At 27.4% G+C, this 18,922-nt stretch overlaps 4 protein-coding genes across 5 annotated transcripts; all 4 read left to right on the top strand.

Moving 5' to 3' along the window:
- The first annotated feature begins 94 nt into the window (after positions 1 to 94).
- LOC114936865 (putative ATP-dependent RNA helicase spindle-E) lies at positions 95 to 7,466 on the top strand. The gene is given in 14 exon segments (XM_029310199.2): positions 95 to 112; positions 191 to 445; positions 626 to 932; positions 1,051 to 1,508; positions 1,794 to 2,148; positions 2,413 to 2,579; positions 2,779 to 3,424; positions 3,717 to 4,057; positions 4,264 to 4,476; positions 4,715 to 5,386; positions 5,696 to 6,151; positions 6,603 to 6,786; positions 6,789 to 6,936; positions 7,052 to 7,466. Coding segments are annotated over 13 exon segments (4,191 nt in total). The 5' UTR covers positions 95 to 112; positions 191 to 337; the 3' UTR covers positions 7,188 to 7,466.
- Positions 7,467 to 7,516: 50 nt separating this feature from the next.
- ValRS-m (Valyl-tRNA synthetase, mitochondrial) lies at positions 7,517 to 13,947 on the top strand. Of its 2 annotated transcripts, none has more exons than XM_029310212.2 (16): positions 7,517 to 7,891; positions 8,192 to 8,336; positions 8,590 to 8,836; positions 8,968 to 9,196; positions 9,256 to 9,435; positions 9,601 to 9,725; positions 9,958 to 10,232; positions 10,455 to 10,731; positions 10,872 to 10,994; positions 11,270 to 11,377; positions 11,785 to 11,944; positions 12,133 to 12,425; positions 12,593 to 12,799; positions 12,955 to 13,066; positions 13,250 to 13,464; positions 13,786 to 13,947. In XM_029310212.2, the coding sequence occupies exons 1-16, from the start codon at positions 7,777 to 7,779 to the stop codon at positions 13,870 to 13,872; spliced, it is 2,898 nt and encodes a 965-aa protein (XP_029166045.2). In that variant the 5' UTR covers positions 7,517 to 7,776; the 3' UTR covers positions 13,873 to 13,947. The 2 variants fall into 2 exon arrangements, with proteins under 2 accessions (XP_029166045.2, XP_029166044.2); XM_029310211.2 differs by having other exon boundaries at positions 7,518 to 7,891; positions 8,114 to 8,336.
- A 57-nt stretch (positions 13,948 to 14,004) lies between these two features.
- Positions 14,005 to 15,929, top strand: LOC114936876 (uncharacterized). Its single transcript, XM_029310213.2, has 2 exons — positions 14,005 to 14,252; positions 14,332 to 15,929. The coding sequence occupies exons 1-2, from the start codon at positions 14,190 to 14,192 to the stop codon at positions 15,715 to 15,717; spliced, it is 1,449 nt and encodes a 482-aa protein (XP_029166046.1). The 5' UTR covers positions 14,005 to 14,189; the 3' UTR covers positions 15,718 to 15,929.
- An 87-nt stretch (positions 15,930 to 16,016) lies between these two features.
- Positions 16,017 to 18,911, top strand: LOC114936859 (uncharacterized). The gene is made up of 5 exons (XM_029310186.2): positions 16,017 to 16,486; positions 16,808 to 17,229; positions 17,397 to 18,053; positions 18,126 to 18,316; positions 18,457 to 18,911. Exons 1-5 carry the CDS (start codon positions 16,387 to 16,389, stop codon positions 18,731 to 18,733), a joined length of 1,647 nt encoding a protein of 548 aa, XP_029166019.2. The 5' UTR covers positions 16,017 to 16,386; the 3' UTR covers positions 18,734 to 18,911.
- The last annotated feature ends 11 nt before the right edge of the window (positions 18,912 to 18,922 follow it).

The following is an 18,922-nucleotide window of genomic DNA, read 5'->3' as shown; positions in this document are numbered from 1 at the left end:
TGGACCTTTTTGATGATACTGTTGAGATCTCGCATAAGTAATTCAGTATGTCATTAATCAATTATTATCTCATTATAATCTTGGTTGATGTAAATATTGTATGCATTTTAAGGTTAAATATTTAATTGAAAAATACGTAGCAAGTTGTTATATACACAACGTGGTCTACGAAAAATAAATTATCTTACAGTTGAAAAGATGACGCACAAATACGAGTGAACCAACGATTGACGAACGATTAATAATTCAACTTACTACCAGATAATTTTGTATTCCTTATACATTGGACTCGAGTTAGTATTTTGTATAAAATATTATAGAAAGCAAAACAGAAACTATGGATTCAATGATTGAAAGACGCAATTCGTCTATTGAATCTGAGAAATTGGAGGAAAAAACTTATGTAAAAGATTACACAGAAGCAGAAGTTGAGCAATATTTAAGGGTAGAATAATTTATTATTATAATTGAAAAAGCATATTCTACAGTGAAATAATTTATATGTGCATAGTATAATTAATATTAATTAATTGCATTAATTTATATATTTATGATAGTATCTTTACAAAAATATTTCTATTTTTATGGAAAAAATAGTTGTGCTACATTTTTATCTTATTTTTAGTTAATAAATAGTAAAGATGCCAATTCAAAAAAACCTGAATTGAATACATCACTTGAAGGATTAAATGACAATCTGCAAAAGCTTTATGTGGAAGATCTAGCAAAAGATTACCAAAAGTGCAATTTCACTTATCAGCCAAAATCTAATGACTTGTCAGTTATTTCTATGAAAAATGGATTAATATCGATAATTGAAACAAATTCTGTAGTTGTTATTCAAGGACCAACTGGTTGCGGAAAGACCACTCAGATTCCTCAATTCATTCTTGATGATAGTATCAAGAAAAAACTCAACTGTAATATTATAGGTAAATTTTTAGAACAATATATTAATAAGATTAATGGATATGTTAACAAATTTCTGTATAATTCTTGTATAATTTCTAATAATTTATTGAATTATATAGTTTTTTATATTTTCTTTAGTTACACAACCAAGACGAATTGCTGCAATAAATATTGCCAAAAGAGTTAGTCAAGAAAGCGGATGGCCTCTTGGTAGTCTCATAGGCTACAAAGTGGGTATGAGAAAGGAACATTCACCTGACACTCGCTTAACATATTGTACCACTGAAGTTCTCCTCAATCTGTTGATTCATGAGAAACATATGTTGAAATTTACTCACATTATATTGGATGAAATTCACGAACGCGATCGAGAGTTGGATTTTCTTTTATTAGTCATTAAAAAATTGTTACAAACAAATTCTGGACAGGTCAAAATTATTCTTATGTCGGCGACGATCGATGTAACGAGATTTGCAGAATATTTTTCTACTAGAGTGGGAAATAAGCTAATGCCAGCACCAATTGTCAAAATTCCAGAAAGAAGAAATTTTCAGATTTGTACATATTATCTGGACGACATAGAGAATTTAGGAGTGGTGAGTATAAATAAAACACTGTTAATAATAAAAATATCTGACATTTAATCCTCTTATAATTTAAGAGATTTTACATATTAATATTGCAGATTTTGTTTTACAATAATTATGCAATGACAATAAAATGTAAATTTTTTTACAATGTAAAAAATATATATTTTTATAATGTAATAATTAATGAAGTTATGCAACAATTTACTAATATGATATAATTTTATGTTAAATAATATTGCATTAAATATATAATTATATATATAATAATAATAATCAGGTTGTATTTTACAGATACCAGAGGTGTCGATGGAACCAATAATTACTCAAGACATGATCAATTTTTGCTCTCTTATCATCAGTGCTCTGGACCAAGTTGATTTAAATGATAATGAGAAAGATTCAGATTCGCCTCAAAGACACGCCGTTCTAATATTTTTACCCGGAATTTATGAAATTGAAGAACTATATAATTATTTATCGTCGACTTGCTACGTAAACAAATTGTGGGATATAGTAACTTTGCATTCATTGATTTCTAGTGATGAGCAGCAACGGGTTTTTTATAAATCGCCAGATGGTTACAGACGCATTATACTTTCCACAAATATTGCGGAAAGCAGTATTACTGTGCCAGATGTAAAGTATGGTAAATAAAATTTCTATAACTTTTAGTTAAAAGTTAAGATAGTTTTTAAATTATAAATTATACAATTATAATTTTTCAAAAGAGAAAGCATTAAAAATATTAAAATAATATAAAAAATATTTGTGAAGAGGTATTATATAAATATAAATATAAATAAAAATAATATATTAATATTAAATATAATAAAAAATAAACAATTATTAATTATTAAATATAATAAATAAGAAAATAATTAATGATTTAATAAATGTCTTTAATTTACAGTGATAGATTTCTGTCTTATAAAAGTGCTGGAGGTCGATTCCATTACTAATTATCAAACATTAAAACTTTGTTGGGCGAGTAAAGCGAATTGTATGCAACGAGCTGGTCGTACAGGTCGAGTAATGGATGGTAGAGTATTCAGATTGGTTCCAAGAGCATTTTATAATGTAAATAATGCTTATTTAAATTTATTTATAATATTTACTATTTATGAGCTATATAGTTTAAGAAGGATCTCTATAAATATAGAATTGAAATGTTTTAAATACATTTTAAGTACAACAATTTCAATTTTCTTCCACTAATTATATATTTATTAATTTTTAATTAATATACTTATTAATTTATTTTGCATGAAATTTACAGAACATATTTAACAATGAGGGCACTCCGGAGATGCTTCGTGCACCGCTCGCCAACCTGGTTCTTCGCGCCAAGATTCTCGATCTTGATGAACCACGTGCCCTTCTCTCCCTCTCTCTTAATCCACCCTCTCTGTCTAATCTAGCGGCCACCGTTCTGACTCTAAAAGAGGTCGGAGCGTTATTAGACGAGAATGATTCCTTTCAATTATATGACGGGAAATTAACCGATCTTGGTAGAATAATGGCAGTTTTGCCGCTTGACATACGAATTACAAAATTAATTATGTTGGGTCATGTTTTTGGAGTTTTACGAGATGCTATTATTCTGGGGAGCAGTATGACCATCAAGGACATTTTTAACGTCTCGCAATATCGTGCTACTATTTCTTCTTATATTACTCGAAGAAAATGGGCTTACAATTCTGACAGTGATTGCATCGCCACTTTAAATATTTACAAAGCATGGCAAAATGAAAAAGCGAATCGTCGATTAACTACTCGTGAAGCTGAAAGACAATGGGCACAAAGAAACGAAGTAAACTTAAAAACTCTGTTTGAATTGAATGCTCTAGTAAACGAGATCACTGAAAGATTGCTCCACTTTGGAATTGCAGAAAGTATTGGAGTTAATAAAGTCATTTGGGAAGGTATAATTATTTCTTTATTTTACTTTTGTAATTTAATTATAAAAATTATAAAAATTTTTTGTAGATGTCTAATCATTTTCAATTAATTTTTAATCTTTATTTGTTTTTTAGTTTAAATTATTTTTTGATAGTTTTTAAATTATTGTTAATTACCTTTCAATTATTTATATTATTATTATTTTTAACTGTCTTTTAACTATTGTATCTCTGAATTATATACAAAGTTTAAAAAAAAATTTTTTAAATGCATTTGTGATTATTTTTAATTTCACTTATTTGTATTTATTTTTAGATACAGATCGCGATTTCGTGCTTCAAGTTATTCTCGCAGGAGCATTTTATCCCAATTATTTCGTCAAACGTATACAAAATTCGAAAATTTATGAAGAAAATATTACAATGAACCTGGGTGTCTTAGATCCTATGAATACAGTTTATTTAAGAGGATGGCCATTAAATCAACCTGGATATTTGTATGCTAAACAATTGCAGGAGATTTTTGCTAAACATCAAGGAATTCCAGAAAAGCAGATAGCAGTGTCCTTTGATGATTCAAAACGTGTTTATGTGCAGTTTCGCGAGAAAACTTCTATGAATGATAATTTTTACAATATATCAAACTTTGTGTATCAGGTGATTATTAATTTATTATTTATGTTATTTATACATGTAATTAAATAATATATAATTTGTATATAAATAATTAATGATAATACACATGCACTTGCACACATCTATATAAAATATAAAAATGTACAAAGAGAGAATTGATAAAATATGGATTACGAAATATTATGATTATGTAACATATAGTAGTTTTTAATTTATTTGTTTATCAGGCCGTCAAGATGAGACAATGCGATGTGCCATTCAAAATAAACTTGTTAAATCTAAAAGAAGCACAAAAGATGGCAAAGTATCATAATGTTGATAAATTTGAACAAACTCATTTTTTTAATAAAGATTTGAAAAGGATAAAGAGTAATAGTTACAAAATCAGCCCGAAATTACCAGGACTTGATGTCACCGAAATACCTCTATCTATACAAACTGTAAGTTTTTCTTTTAGTTCTAATAAAGTTAGTAAAAAATAAATATTAGAATTTTAAAAAAATTACATATTTGTTGTCTAAAAAAAGCATATTTATAATAATTCCTAATAATATTTATAGATTCATTAAATCATTGTATGTCTATTCATTGATTGCTGCAAATATTGTTGGATAAATTATTTGTCTAATTTCATTTACACATGTTTGGGATTGATTTAATGTTAATTAATATTTTCAGATTATCAGCCCCGGATATTTCTGGGCGATTCTCGACGACAATGCGACCCGCAATAAATTAAAAAATATTGAAAATATTCTTAACAAACATCCCTTGAAAGAACTTTCTTCTCCCCCAAAAACTTCAACCATAATCGCCGCCCCTATAGAAAGAAATAATTCTTTAATTTATTATCGCGCAATAATTGAGGATTTTACCTCAAGAATTGGAGACGTAGTCAATATTTTTTTCATTGACAACGGTCGCTCTTCTCGAGTTCGATGTAGTGATTTAAGAGAAATTAATAATATAACAATTTTAGAAATGCCTCCTTTAGCGTTTCATTGCAATTTAGCTTTTTTGCAACCTTCAAATCAAGCTAACTTTCATGGTCGATGGTCAAAAATTTCGAGAAATTATTTTATAATGCAAATTAATCGTAAGAATAAGATCTTTGGAAATATTTATTCAGTCGTTGATAATACCGTCAATTTGGAATTGATTGCTATTAATGAAAAAGGAGAGGAATTTAATATTAATAATGATATGATTGAAAAAGGATATGCTAGAAGAAGAGAAGAAAGTTATTTATCAACACATAATCATGAACTGAGAATGAATATTAATAGAATGTCAATGGAAGAAAAAAAATTTTACGAAGAGAAACAGTATGATAAGGATTACTTATTAAACGTAAGTAGTTGATTTTAATGAAGGTAAATGAAAATTTAATTCAGTAATAATGTAATATCAATTTTTATATTTTTAATTTGACAATTGTTTCTAATTATTAGTATTTATACTAAATAGTAAAATGTATAGATAATTTTTATAATCTTTTATAAAATATATATATATACATATATATAAAGCAGAAAAGAATAGTGTGTAATAATAATAATATTTGAAGAAAATTAATAAATATGACTAATGTTAATTTATAAAAATGTATGTATTTGTATATGTAATTCTATATATATATATATATATATATGATTTCAGTATCCTAATCCACCTAAAGAACTTTATAGCTCCAGCATAAATCTGCAAGGTCCATACTCTCCCTTAGAAATGGAATTGATCGAATTGACATCAGCCGGAAAATTAAAAAAAGCAACCATAGACTTTAATTCTGTGAATTGTATTCTTCTGGATGATGATCACGATCAATCATTAGGACGTCTTTTAGTCGCTCAGATCGTCAGTCAAGGATCAAATAGTGGAATATTAATACTGAGAAATACCACTTTCCTACCAAATATTCCTGGACTTGCAGCATTGCTTACGCTAAGCTTTACACCGTATATGGAATTGAGATGTAATTCACGACGGACTTATTACACGGGAGCTTTATGCGGTTTGGGTCCGATGAATAATTCCACTAGACGGGCTATGTTTCCTGATCACGATATGGAAATTAAGTTTGATGTGGAAATTACGATCGACGATGTCAAAGAGGTATATTGGTAAACATAAATTGATAATTTAATGACATAAAATGAAATTGATAATTTAATAATTTAATAATTTAATAAACTAAATAAGAAAATTATGTAAATAATTAATATCTTATTGTACAAACTTGAAAATAATTAAGAAAAAATTCTCTTTAGATTTAAAGAAGCATAAAAAAAGTTTTTTTATTAAAATATTTTGTTCTTATTTTGCAATTTATGAAATTTATTATATGCTACATTCTATGTATTACATTTAGTACATATTTTGTTCAAAAAATATTTTCACTTTTTATTATTCGTCATGTAATTCATTAATTGTAGTAATAGATTGTAAGCATTTTGTATTCTTTTTTATTTTATTCTGTTTCTATTATAATTGTTTTTCTATTATCTTATTAATAATAATAAAATAATCATATTAATAATTAATTTTTTACAATTTTTTCTTACAGATAAATAAATTACGTTATTGGATAAATGCAGGAATGCAACTAAATCACAACTCGAATTCTGAGCACATTATAAATTGTCAAAATAGACTTCAACGTATTTTGCTTGAACTAAGGGATAAACAAAGAAAATCAAGAAATCCATTGAACGATGAAATTGATAATTACTCCGATAAATGGAATTACTATGAAAGTCATTTTTTTTGCCACCTGTTAAAGAAACGACAAGACAATATGACATATATCCGTTGCATAAAGCGCTAGAACTACGCGAAATGGATGACAAAAGGGAGGAAATGCTGCAGCATCTTGTGGAATTGCAACGTTTTGCTTATGAGTATGTAAACATTACAGTTTTATATATTATTTATATGTATATATATTTATATATATATTTATATTTACATATTAATATATACATATTAATATATACATATTTTATGTTTCATCAGAGATGTATTTAAGATGAAGAACGTGGTCATTTTTTGTAAGCTGTGCAAAATGGAGACAACTGGTCTGTTGGAATTACGCAGTCATCTTTGTTCAGCACAACATATAAAAAACGAAAAAGCATTACGAATTAGTTAGATGATTTATGTCAAGAAACTATTGCCAAAATAAGAGTAAAAAAGTATTTGACATGTGATTATGATAATTATTAATCTAATTTTACATTAAAGATTTACATTATTATTTTTTTCTTATTACGAGAGTAAATATAAATTTTATATTTTTTATTATATTTTTTTAGTTTTATTATATTTTTAAGTATATTTAGACTTGTATAACATAGTTTATACATTAATATGTGCAAAATAAATACAATACAAATAAAATACAAATTATATTGATATATTAAATAATAAATATGTATATTTATTGTATAATATATATATATGTATACTACATCGAGGTTGAATTTGACCAATCAGACGAAAGGGGCAAAATATTTCTGTGTCTCTATTGGTCAAATTTCAATCTTCTCAATACGCTTAAGGTTTGAGGTTATATTGAAATTTGATTTTGTAATGTGATTCGTACAGAGGGATTATATTAAAAGCATACATTTTTTTTTAATACAAAGAACATGAAGATAATTAATTGAATTGATAAATGAATCTATCTTATGACACGAGTTTTCACTTGTTAGAATTTTCGCGAGTAAGATATATCAACGATGCAACGTACATTAAGTGATTGTCCTTTTTTGCGTTTGGATTTTCTCTGTCGGAGATTACGTTATTACAGTTCAACTGCAACTGCAGAAGTTTACAATAATAAAAGACTAACAGGTACATTTTTTATATTTTATATATCTATTATTAATGGTATGTATGCAGATTTCATGTATCTTTGAATCTATGTATACTTCAATATTTGTAGTTATTTGCTAAGAATTTTCTTTGAAATTAACGAAAAATTAAAATATAAACCTTTTATTAAAGTCCACTGAAAAGTATTAAAAATTATTAAGGAAGTATAAGAGGAAATTAGTACTTTACTTTGAAATGCAGATTTTCCCGCTACATTCAAGTCGAAAGATGTGGAGCAAGGCTGGTATAATATCTGGGAGGATAACAATTATTTTACAGCCTCTAGAATGGCAAAAGCAAGAAGTGACAAGGAAGAAGAGAAAAAAGAGTCCTTCAGTATGGTCTTACCACCACCGAATATTACAGGAGTATTGCATCTGGGCCATGCGCTTACTGTTACAATCCAGGATGTTCTAGCAAGATGGTTAGCATTATTATAATAATTATAATATATATATAATAAAAATTGAAAGTTAAATTATTACATTCTAGTACAATCAAATGTTACAGTCATATTTTTTTGGTTACTAAATACGCTTCAAACACAAATAAATAAAAATGCTACTAATTATATTAATAATTTTATTATTATAATTATATTTTTACATTGGCACATTTGTTTACTATAGGTAAATTTACTATTTATAGATTTTTCTCTACTGTACACACACACACAGGCACAGAATGAAAGGCCATCCAGTTTTGTGGATACCTGGTCTGGATCATGCTGGAATCGCAACGCAGGCAGTAGTGGAACGTATGTTGCAACGCACACAAAACATCACACGGCATGATATGGGTCGCGCCGAATTCTCGCAATTTCTCTGGCAATGGAAAATGGAGAAGGCCACGATTATCAATCAGCAGCTGAAAGCCCTTGGTGCTACACTTGATTGGAACAGAGAATATTTTACCATTGATAAGGTAATGTGTATTTTCTATTTTATTTTATTCTATATAAATATATATATATATATATATTTATTTATACAAAATAATTATTACTATATTTATTGTAACATTGAACTTTTATACATGAATGTGTGATTTTGCAGAGTCACAGTGCAGCAGTGACAGAAACGTTTGTACGGCTGAGTGAGAGGAATCTGTTGTACAGAGCTAGAGACCTCGTCAATTGGTCACCAGCGCTACGCAGTACAATCTCAGAGATCGAAGTCGAGGATTTCGTAATAGATGGCAAAACGCAACTTCGATTACCTGGCCATTATGGCAAAGTTACTGTCGGCCAATTAATCAAGCTAGCATATCCGATCAAAGATTCAAGTGAGTTTAAAAATAAATATTAAATAAAATTAATTTTAATATATTTTATGTTTGCACAGAGGAAGAATTGATAGTTGCAACGACTAGGCTCGAGACGATTTTTGGAGATGTAGCGATCGCCGTGCATCCAGACGACGAGAGATATTCGAGATACATCGGTCGGCAAGTTTTACACCCTGTAAAAGAGACGTTCATACCTGTTATAGCCGATTCCTTGGTCAAGAGAGATTTTGGCACTGGTAAAAAGGAAATTTATAAATATATAGAAAGAATCTATTGAGAGAGAGAGAGAGAGAGAGAGAGAGAGAGAGAGATAAAGAGAAAGTAGATTACTAAGAGTTTTGAATAAAATTTTATTTCTTTTCTTAATTTATTGAATAATTATATATATGTTTTTCTTGCAGGTGCGGTGAAAATCACACCGGCACACGATCGCTTGGATTATGATATTGCTAAAAGGCACAACTTGCCAGTTATTAGCGTTATCGACGAGGCTGGCAAGATGACGGACATAAGTAAAGAATTCGAGGTACGACTTCATGAAAAAGATGCATAGTTCCATGTTTCCTTTTTTTTCTTTTTCCAAAGTTATATTATCAAGATATATATTTTTTTATATATTTAATAGCTTTATATTATCAATATAATTTTTCTATATTAAATAGTTTTATTCAATATAAATTTATAATAGAATATTGTTTAAATATATAATCATATTTTTTATTTACTTAATTATTATGTACACTTTTTCTTAATTTTAGGGACTATCAAGATTTGTCGCACGAGAGAGACTCATGAACGAGCTATCGGTGCGAGGTATCATCAGAGGTGTAGAAGACCATCACCGAATGATATTGCCACGATGTTCGCGTACGCACGATGTGATCGAGTATCTGCCTAAAGAACAATGGTTTGTGCGTTGTACAACAATGGCTAAACGGGCGCAGGAAGCTGTAAAAAATGGTGAATTAAGAATCAATTCAAGCGATGGTGGTATCTACGAACAATTGTGGTACGATTGGCTCGAAAACATAAGGTAAATTACTGCATTTAATAAATAGATAAATGAGTAAATAAATAAAGAGACATATAAATGAATAGAATTGAATAAAGAAATAAGTAGACAAAAAATACATAAAGAATCAAATAAAAGAATGAATAAATAAGTGAAGGTATAAAATAAACATAACTATAAACATGCAAATAACTGAATAAATTTGATAAATCTTTTAAAAAAGGAATTTCTTTTTCTTTTCAGGGATTGGTGTGTGTCAAGACAGTTATGGTGGGGTCATCGCATTCCAGCATATGCCATAAACCATAGTGATAATAACAATAATGATGGTGATAATATTTTCTCCACTAATAGAACTAGCAAAACTTCTTGGATAATCGCACGATCCGAAGAAGAGGCATATTCGCAAGCACGAGAGAAATATGGGGATACAGTGAGCATACATCAGGATTCCGATGTCCTTGACACGTGGTTTTCTTCGGCAATTATACCATTTGTCACACTTGGCTGGCCGGAACACGTTAGTTTCTATTATTACTAATTTTATTTTACTATATTGATTACTATTATTGTTATCATTATTTTTTTTATTACTTTTTTTATTATTGCATTATAAACATTTGTCATTTTATTATTCTCGCATTACATTTATTGTCACAGACGAAGGACATGGCAAAATACTATCCATTAACACTGATGGAAACTGGTCATGATATATTTCTTTTTTGGGTGGCGAGGATGGTGATGCTAAGTCTAGAAATGACACAAAATTTGCCATTTAAGGTATATAATTATACATGAAAATTATCAATTATTTGCACTTTATATATATATATATATATATATATATATATATATATATACAGTATCCAATGCCTTATTAGAATTTTAATATAAATTCTTATATTACTAAAATATAAACTTCTGTATTGTTTGTTATTGAATCACAATACTATTTTTTATCAAATATAATTTTTCTAAAATTTATGTATATTGTAAAGATATAGTCTCTTTATTGTAAATTTTCTTAAATTAATAATTACAAATTATATTTCTAGGAGGTTCTGCTTCATGGTATCTTGTGTGATGCTAATGGCAAGAAAATGTCCAAAAGTTCTGGCAATGTCATCTTACCAGAAAACATTATGAATGGTTGTAGTTTTGAAGTGAGTGTTTTTCAAACTTTTGCAACATACAATTGCCATGAATTAATTTTTTTTACAATTTTAAAAGTTCTTAAAATTCTTAAAACTAATAAAATCGTATTGTAATACATAATATAAATTTAATATATAAAATATTAAAATTAAAATAGGAAAAAAGAGCATGCATTAAGAATTTTAAGAATTCAAATTTTAAAAGAAGTTTGAAAGAATATATTTAGGACTAAAAAAATTTTTTTGAAAGATTTTAGAATTGCAAAAATTTTATCAACCTATATAATATGATAAATTTTTCTCGTATGCAACGTAATAAATAGTAATTATATACATAAGAAATTATCTTGTTACGAATATACATATATATAAAAATTATATTACAAAAATAGAATTAAAATGTAATTGTAATGCAGGAACTGAACGAGCAAGCAAGACGAAATCATGCAGCGGGCATTCTCAGTGCTGACGAGTTGCAGCGAACACTGCGCGTTAACACAAAATCATATTCCACAGGAATACCAGACTGTGGCACAGACGCTTTGAGGCTATCGTTGTGTGCTCGTAATATTAAGAGTAAGAAAATTAAAATATTAAGAGTATTAAGAACAATATTAAGAGTATTAAGAATAGAAGAGTATTAAGTGCAGAATCTGAAGAATTTGTTGAAAATTAAAAAAGAAAAGAATTTTAAAAACAACTTAGAAAAATTATTTAAGTTAAAGAATCATAAGAGGATATTGTAAATTTAATTTTTACTTTAGATCGTACCATCAGTTTTGATGTGGATGATTGTCGCACAAGCAAGCATTTCTGTAACAAAATCTGGCAGGCGAGTAAATATGTATTATTGATGACAAAGAATGATGACAATGAAAAGAATCAACAACAACATGGAGACAAAGAGCAATATTTAAGTAATCTGGACCAATGGATTCTAAGCCGATTGTTATGGATGGTGGAAACAGTGAATAGTGCGTTTGCCGAACGAAACTTCCATAAGGCAATTGCCGCAATTCGTCAATTTTTACACTACGAGTTCTGCGATCTTTACGTGGTACAATATTTTATAAATTGTAAAAATGTTAAAAATATGACCATTATAATAATAATGGTGTACTTTACATCTTAATTTCAATTTAATAATTTCTTAGAATATAATTTATATATACATATAAAAATTAAATACATTTATATATACATATCAAATTTTAATAAACACAGGAGGGCACAAAATTCGGATTTAGAAGTGGCAATGATGCCGGACATTTCGATACTCTCGCAAAATGCCTGGAAGTATCATTGCGCCTCCTCGCACCTATTACGCCTTATTTGTCGGACGATTTATATACAAGACTCGCTAAGAAGGGTTTGCCAGGATTTCGGTCAGTTTCCTCATTGTTGGAAACATCCTATCCTATGCCATGTGAGGTATGTGTATGTATAAACTATATAATTTTTATATTATGTTATCAATTTTTCTCAATGTGTATTATTTTTGTTCTTTTTCTTTCTTTCTGAACACTGTTATATATTTGTTAAATAATTTATTTTAAATTTTAATCTATTTTAATTGTTTTTAACAGTTTGAGCATTTAAGAGACATTGTATTAGAGCAAAAAATGTGCGAGCTTATGAATGTGATAGATGTCATCAGAAGTTGTATGGCAAATGTGAGCAAGAAGTCAAATCCAGAAAGTGAGTCCTAATAAATTGATTAAACAATATGCTAATTAAATAATTAAATTTGAAACAGATTAATTACGAAACTTAATATTATACCTAATATAACATATATATGCATATACATATAGACATATATAATGAGTAACAATCGTAAAATGAAAAATTGTATTGGAAAAGTTCCTTTTTTTATTGCAGTTAATATTCTGACCAGCAACATAGATAATTATGACTTTTATAAGAAAAATGTGAACCTGATTAAAGGAGTGAGCAGAATATGGAATGTGCCCATTCACTTGACAGAATCGGTTAATGACAGTGATTTTTGTAATGAAAAAAGAGGAAACGATAGCGGCATTTACACTATTCGATATATACATACGAACCATTGCTCGTTGCTCATTGCAGTTACGGTAAATAGACAATATTTTATTATTTGTTTTCTAATATATTAATGTAATGAAGAATACATCTATATGTATGTACAATTATTTATATATTAAAAATATAAATATTTAATATATATATATATATATATATATATATATATATATATATACATACATATACACACTCTAGAATATTATCAATATTAATTTTTATATACTTTTAACAAAAACTAAAAATATAAAATTATATATATATATATATATATATATATATATATATTTTTTTTTTTTTTCTAATTTATTATTTTTTGTATAAAGAATTTACCATATTTGTTTATTTTGTAGGATGCGTCGATACTGGAACAGATTAAAAAAAATATTGCAAGAAAGGAGAAATTGGAAGAGAAATCAATAAAAAAGAATCATTATTAGAATATATGTATATTGCTCATGTTTGTACAGATATAATTTGTTTCTTTCACATATTAAAGAAATTATATAATGTTTTCTGAGATTTTTTTATTAATCTATTATTTTAAGTTTTTTTTGTTCTAAGATCATCAGAGCCAAATATTTTATCTAATCTAGCTTTTCTCTTCAAATTCAAAATGTCGCGCCATATGATCATCAAATGTCGATCATATGATTGCGCCAGAATTTTTGGCGCAATGCAACCAACGTCATGTTGAATAAAGTGAGGTTAAATTACTGAAACCAAACTATTGCTTGCATTTGAATTTTGAGTGATTATGGAAGCATTGAATGAACATTTGGAGGCTTTGGCTGGCCATATTTTTGATAACGATAAGCTGGTAATTAAGTCGCGAACACATTTATGTATGTTTTCATTCTATATATAAATTGTAATTAACGTTTAATTAATATTTTTAGGTCACTTACAAATGGTTAAGCAATGAATTGCATGTTCACGTTAATGTTGCAAAACAAATCTTATGGGAGTTCTACCAAAAATATAAAAACGACAACATTGAATGCACGTATTTATTAATTGGACTACTGAAGAATAATGAAATGCGTGTGGAAGTAGTAAAAGAATCCGCTTTATCTAAAGCTAAAGAGAAGTTTGATAAAATTATTTCAGAGCACCTTTATAGTGTCCACAAACCTCTCGTGGATCTGGAATTACTCGCCACTTCTGGTTCTGGAAATGTAAATTATAGCGCAATAAAGTGTGATGCCTGCAAAGAGAGAAGTGATGAAGAAATGCAACTATTACGTTGGGGTACAGCTGCAAAGAAGATTACAATAGAAAATAAAATGAACTCAAAGCCTGTAAATTCTATAAATTCATCAAAGACAGAACAAAATTCAGTAACAACAAAGAAAAGTGGTTTTAATAATTTGTTTGGTACAACTGGGAAACAAAAGAGTCCTGAAAAATTAAAATCCTTTCAGGAACAAGATAAATGCTTAACAAAAAAAGGTAACAATTTTATGAAGGATTTAACAGAGAAAGATGAAACTTTAAAGGAGGAAGATGAAAAATTAACAGAAAAGGAAAAAGGTTCTGTGAAAAAGGATAAAGGTTCTTCTAAAAATAAAGGTTCAGTAGAAAAGAATAAAGGTTCTGTTAATTCCACCACTAAAAAAGTGTCTCCAAAAAACAATTCTGTACAAAAAGGAAGCTTAGATAATTTTTTCGGAAAGCATGCATCCTCTTCAAAGCCTATAGAAATTATATCAGCAGAAAAGAAAAATGATAATGACAAGAAGGAAGAAATTATATCAGCAGAAAAGAAAAATGATAATGACAAGAAGGAAGAAATTATATCAGCAGAAAAGAAAAATGATAATAACAAGAAGAAAGTTGCGGAAAAAAGAAAACCTAAAGAGAAGGAGAATTTGCGAGGAAAAAAACGCAACAGAAGCAAAGAAACAGACGAAACTGCCAAGAAACGGAAGAGAATAGTTGTCCAGAGTGATTCCAGTGATTCAGAGAGGCAGAGTGACATAGAGATGGAAGAATCAGTTCCTGAATCCCCAGAGCCTGAAGCTGTTGTAAGACCAAAAAGTCCCTCTCCACCGAAAATAAAACGTGAAAATGGCAAAAGAAAAGTATTGAAGTTAGTCAATAAAACTTATAAGGAAGGCGATTATATTGTAACAAAGAAAGAACATATTTATGTAAGCTGTTCTGAGGACGAAGAGGAGACAAAAGGAGAGGAGAAAAGGAGGGAGGCAAAGAAAGTAGAAACAAAGGTGGAGAAAGTGAAGAAAAAGCAATCTACACTCACAGATTTTTTTAAGAAATCTTAAATTTGTCTTGATTTTGAAAGTCCAATTAATTCATAAATATTGGTTCATTTTATCAATATTTATGGTATATTATTTATTAAGATTTAACTAATAAAATATAATTAAACAATGGTATTATATACAACAATTAGAAACAATAAGTGATATACAATATTAATATTGATGATATATTTTTTGTATAATACAATATTAAATCATTTTTTCATTTATAAGTTATTTGATTATAATCAACCACTTGTTAATTTATTGTTTAGAAATTATAGTTGATTTATTAATCACTATTCTGAAAATTAATAACAAAATTTTCAAATATTATTTAATAATAAAAGTTTTTAATAGAAAAAATGTATGTTTAATAATTTAGGAAATGAAAATCTTTAAAATAAAAAAGAAAACATAAATAAAATGTCAAAATTATTTATATACTGTATAATTTGATTTGTTACTAATCGATTAAATTTATCATATATGTATACATATATAATTTTCGATGACAAGATGACTAATACATTATCTGACAAACACACTTATCAGTTATATTATCAGGATTGGTTGGTAGATATATCTTTTACTAAGGCTCTTCTAGCTATCATTGATATATCTTTCATGTCATACTTGCCTAGTCTACATGTGAAGTCACAAAGTTTTCAAATAACAAATTCATAGATCATGATATTTAACTATTGTAATATCATTTTGTTGTTACTTTTAATTATATACAACAAATGTTTGGGTGATATATGCAAAACTTGCATATGTTCTGCCTTAGGTAAGTCCGAAAAAAATCTATAAAGAGAAATAATAAAAACTAACTAATTTATAAACAAACTGATATATACAATTAACAAATATATATATATATATATATATACATATATATTATTTTTGCCATTTTATTATTTACTATTAATGATTATTTTGACACTGTCTTTTAAAAGAAAAAATAATCTATAAGAATTATAATAAATAAAACTAATAATTACTAACTATATGTTCTTATGTTTATTATATATTATTAATGTTATTATATGATTACATTATATTATTCATTATATAAATATTGTTATATTATATATCACTGTTCTTACAGATTCAGGAGAAATTATTGACTGTCATGACAGGTATCGAGGACTCAATGAAGCTTTCGAAATCGATTTTCTTACTTTTGATCAGCATGAATCATTAAACAAACTTATTCTTTCAAAAAACAACTTAGTATTTTTACCCATAAACGAACTGAAGAAGTTGAAACATTTAAAAAAATTTGATCTTTCTCACAATCAGTTCGATAATATACATTCAGATATTTTCAAGATTCTGAACAATCTCGAAGAAATAAATTATTCCTATAATCTATTATGGGGCTTCAACATGTCCATTATAAACATAGACTCTTCCCTTTCCAAATTAAATTTAAGTCATAATCAAATTAGTAACTTGGAGAGAAGCTCGGAAAATATAACAATAAAGTTGAAAATCTTTGATGTATCTCACAACAACCTTAGCAATCTGGTAGTGTAACAATTTTATTTAATTTTGACAGTAAAAATTATTTAACTTTTTCAACAATGTTATAACAATAAATTATAATAAGTGAAAATAATCACATATGTAATTATTTCATAAAATCGAATTTTAATATTATGTATTAATTTTATTTAATTTTTTCTACTTGATAGAATTTCTTGGATGATTTGCTGGAGCTGGAATATTTAGATCTCTCCTTTAATAATCTATTTAGTCTCCCAGCTAAGTCATTGCTTCGTCTACAACATTTGAAAATACTTTACATCAACAATATTCATCTTCTTGATTTAAATTTCCAAAATCTTCCATTGTCATTGCTGAAACTTTATGCAGAAAACAATTTTATCAGTTCCTTATCAATACAAAAATCATCAGTCCGTACCTTAAACATTCAAAACAATAGCATTTCTAATGTATATGACAATTTAACATTATTAGAAGAATTAAAAGATCTAAATATTAATGGAAATTCCTCATTGGAATTTCCGGATATTTTTCTTAAAGATTTAGAAACGTTGGATTTATCCTTTAACAATTTAACAACGATTCCTGAAACAATTTCTATTAAAAATTTTCCGAATTTAAGAATTTTAAAAATTAATGGAAATCCTTTAAAAAATGTAAAAATTCAATCTGAACTGAGACTGGAAAAATTTGAAGTAAATTTTTTGAAGACGATTGAAGAGATTAGTAAAGATACATTTCTAATGTTGAAAGAAAGGAAGGATAATTGCATAAATATAACTATTTCAAATAATAAATTGAGCTCAATTGAGGAAAATGTTTTTCAGCACATGAATATTTGTTCTGTAAGTACATATATCTTATAACTTATTATATAAAAATATTTTTACATGTAATTCTTTTTCTTTATTTTTCAGCTAGATTTAAGCAATAATTGCTTTGCTCATTTGCCGTCAAAGTTATTTAATATAAATGAAATTTCAAATGCAATATATCTCATTAATTTGCAAGGTAATCCATTTATTTGCAATTGCTCATTGCAATGGATGTTAAGTACATTAGTTCAAAACCTTTACTTGAAGAACCGCAGCCTGTTAGAAAATTTAAGGTAATATAAATTAATATATTATTGTATATGCATTATTAGAACATATCACACAAATTATGAATAAATAAATGTCCACTTTATATTTCGACTTATTAATAAGAATAAATAATCTTGTTACTTTTTAAATTTATTAATTACAGATGTGCTGGCCCAGCTCCGTTAACTAATAAAAGAATGATCCATTGGTATAAATGGAAAGGAGAAATTTTCTGCGATGACGTTTCGCATTTCGCAGAAAGAATGACTGTTAATATTGCGAGTATCTCTAGTAAACAGGTCGTGACATTCGAAAGCAGTCCTGGAATGATTGCTGCTCTGGCCACAGCAATCACTCTGCTTGCAATTCTAACGATAATCGGCATTCTGTTGACTCGAAGAATGATTGCGAAGAAAAGACGAATTAATCGTAGATTTTAGTAAATAGATAAAAATTTAATTTGTAGATTTGCAGATAGAATGAATCGTGTAACCTATTACAAGTAATTCACTAACTAATCGAAATATTGAGAAAATCTGCTGACGATAAGCTTAAAAGTAAAAAAAGATGCACATTATACATATACAGAACTTTCTCCAAATAAAGTCTTAAATCTTATGCGACCACCT

Source organism: Nylanderia fulva, unplaced genomic scaffold (assembly GCF_048542155.1).
Source record: "Nylanderia fulva isolate GAGA-0341 unplaced genomic scaffold, ASM4854215v1 Scaffold11, whole genome shotgun sequence".
Lineage (NCBI taxonomy): Eukaryota > Metazoa > Arthropoda > Insecta > Hymenoptera > Formicidae > Nylanderia > Nylanderia fulva.
The sequence above is the reverse complement of the archived record's forward strand: the minus strand, read 5'-3'. Positions and strand labels throughout refer to the sequence as shown.

Excerpts from the sequence above, each read along its gene's own strand:
- ValRS-m (XM_029310211.2), top strand. The coding sequence starts at position 7,777 with ATGCAACGTACATTAAGTGATTGTCCTTTTTTGCGTTTGGATTTTCTC. Across the intron at positions 12,426-12,592 it reads AGTTCTGCGATCTTTACGTG|GAGGGCACAAAATTCGGATT; the intron begins GTACAATATTTT and ends TAATAAACACAG. Across the intron at positions 13,067-13,249 it reads CAAGAAGTCAAATCCAGAAA|TTAATATTCTGACCAGCAAC; the intron begins GTGAGTCCTAAT and ends TTTTTATTGCAG.
- LOC114936876 (XM_029310213.2), top strand. The coding sequence starts at position 14,190 with ATGGAAGCATTGAATGAACATTTGGAGGCTTTGGCTGGCCATATTTTT. Across the intron at positions 14,253-14,331 it reads TTTTTGATAACGATAAGCTG|GTCACTTACAAATGGTTAAG; the intron begins GTAATTAAGTCG and ends TAATATTTTTAG.
- LOC114936859 (XM_029310186.2), top strand. The coding sequence starts at position 16,387 with ATGATATTTAACTATTGTAATATCATTTTGTTGTTACTTTTAATTATA. Across the intron at positions 16,487-16,807 it reads TTGCATATGTTCTGCCTTAG|ATTCAGGAGAAATTATTGAC; the intron begins GTAAGTCCGAAA and ends CTGTTCTTACAG. Across the intron at positions 18,317-18,456 it reads AGCCTGTTAGAAAATTTAAG|ATGTGCTGGCCCAGCTCCGT; the intron begins GTAATATAAATT and ends TATTAATTACAG.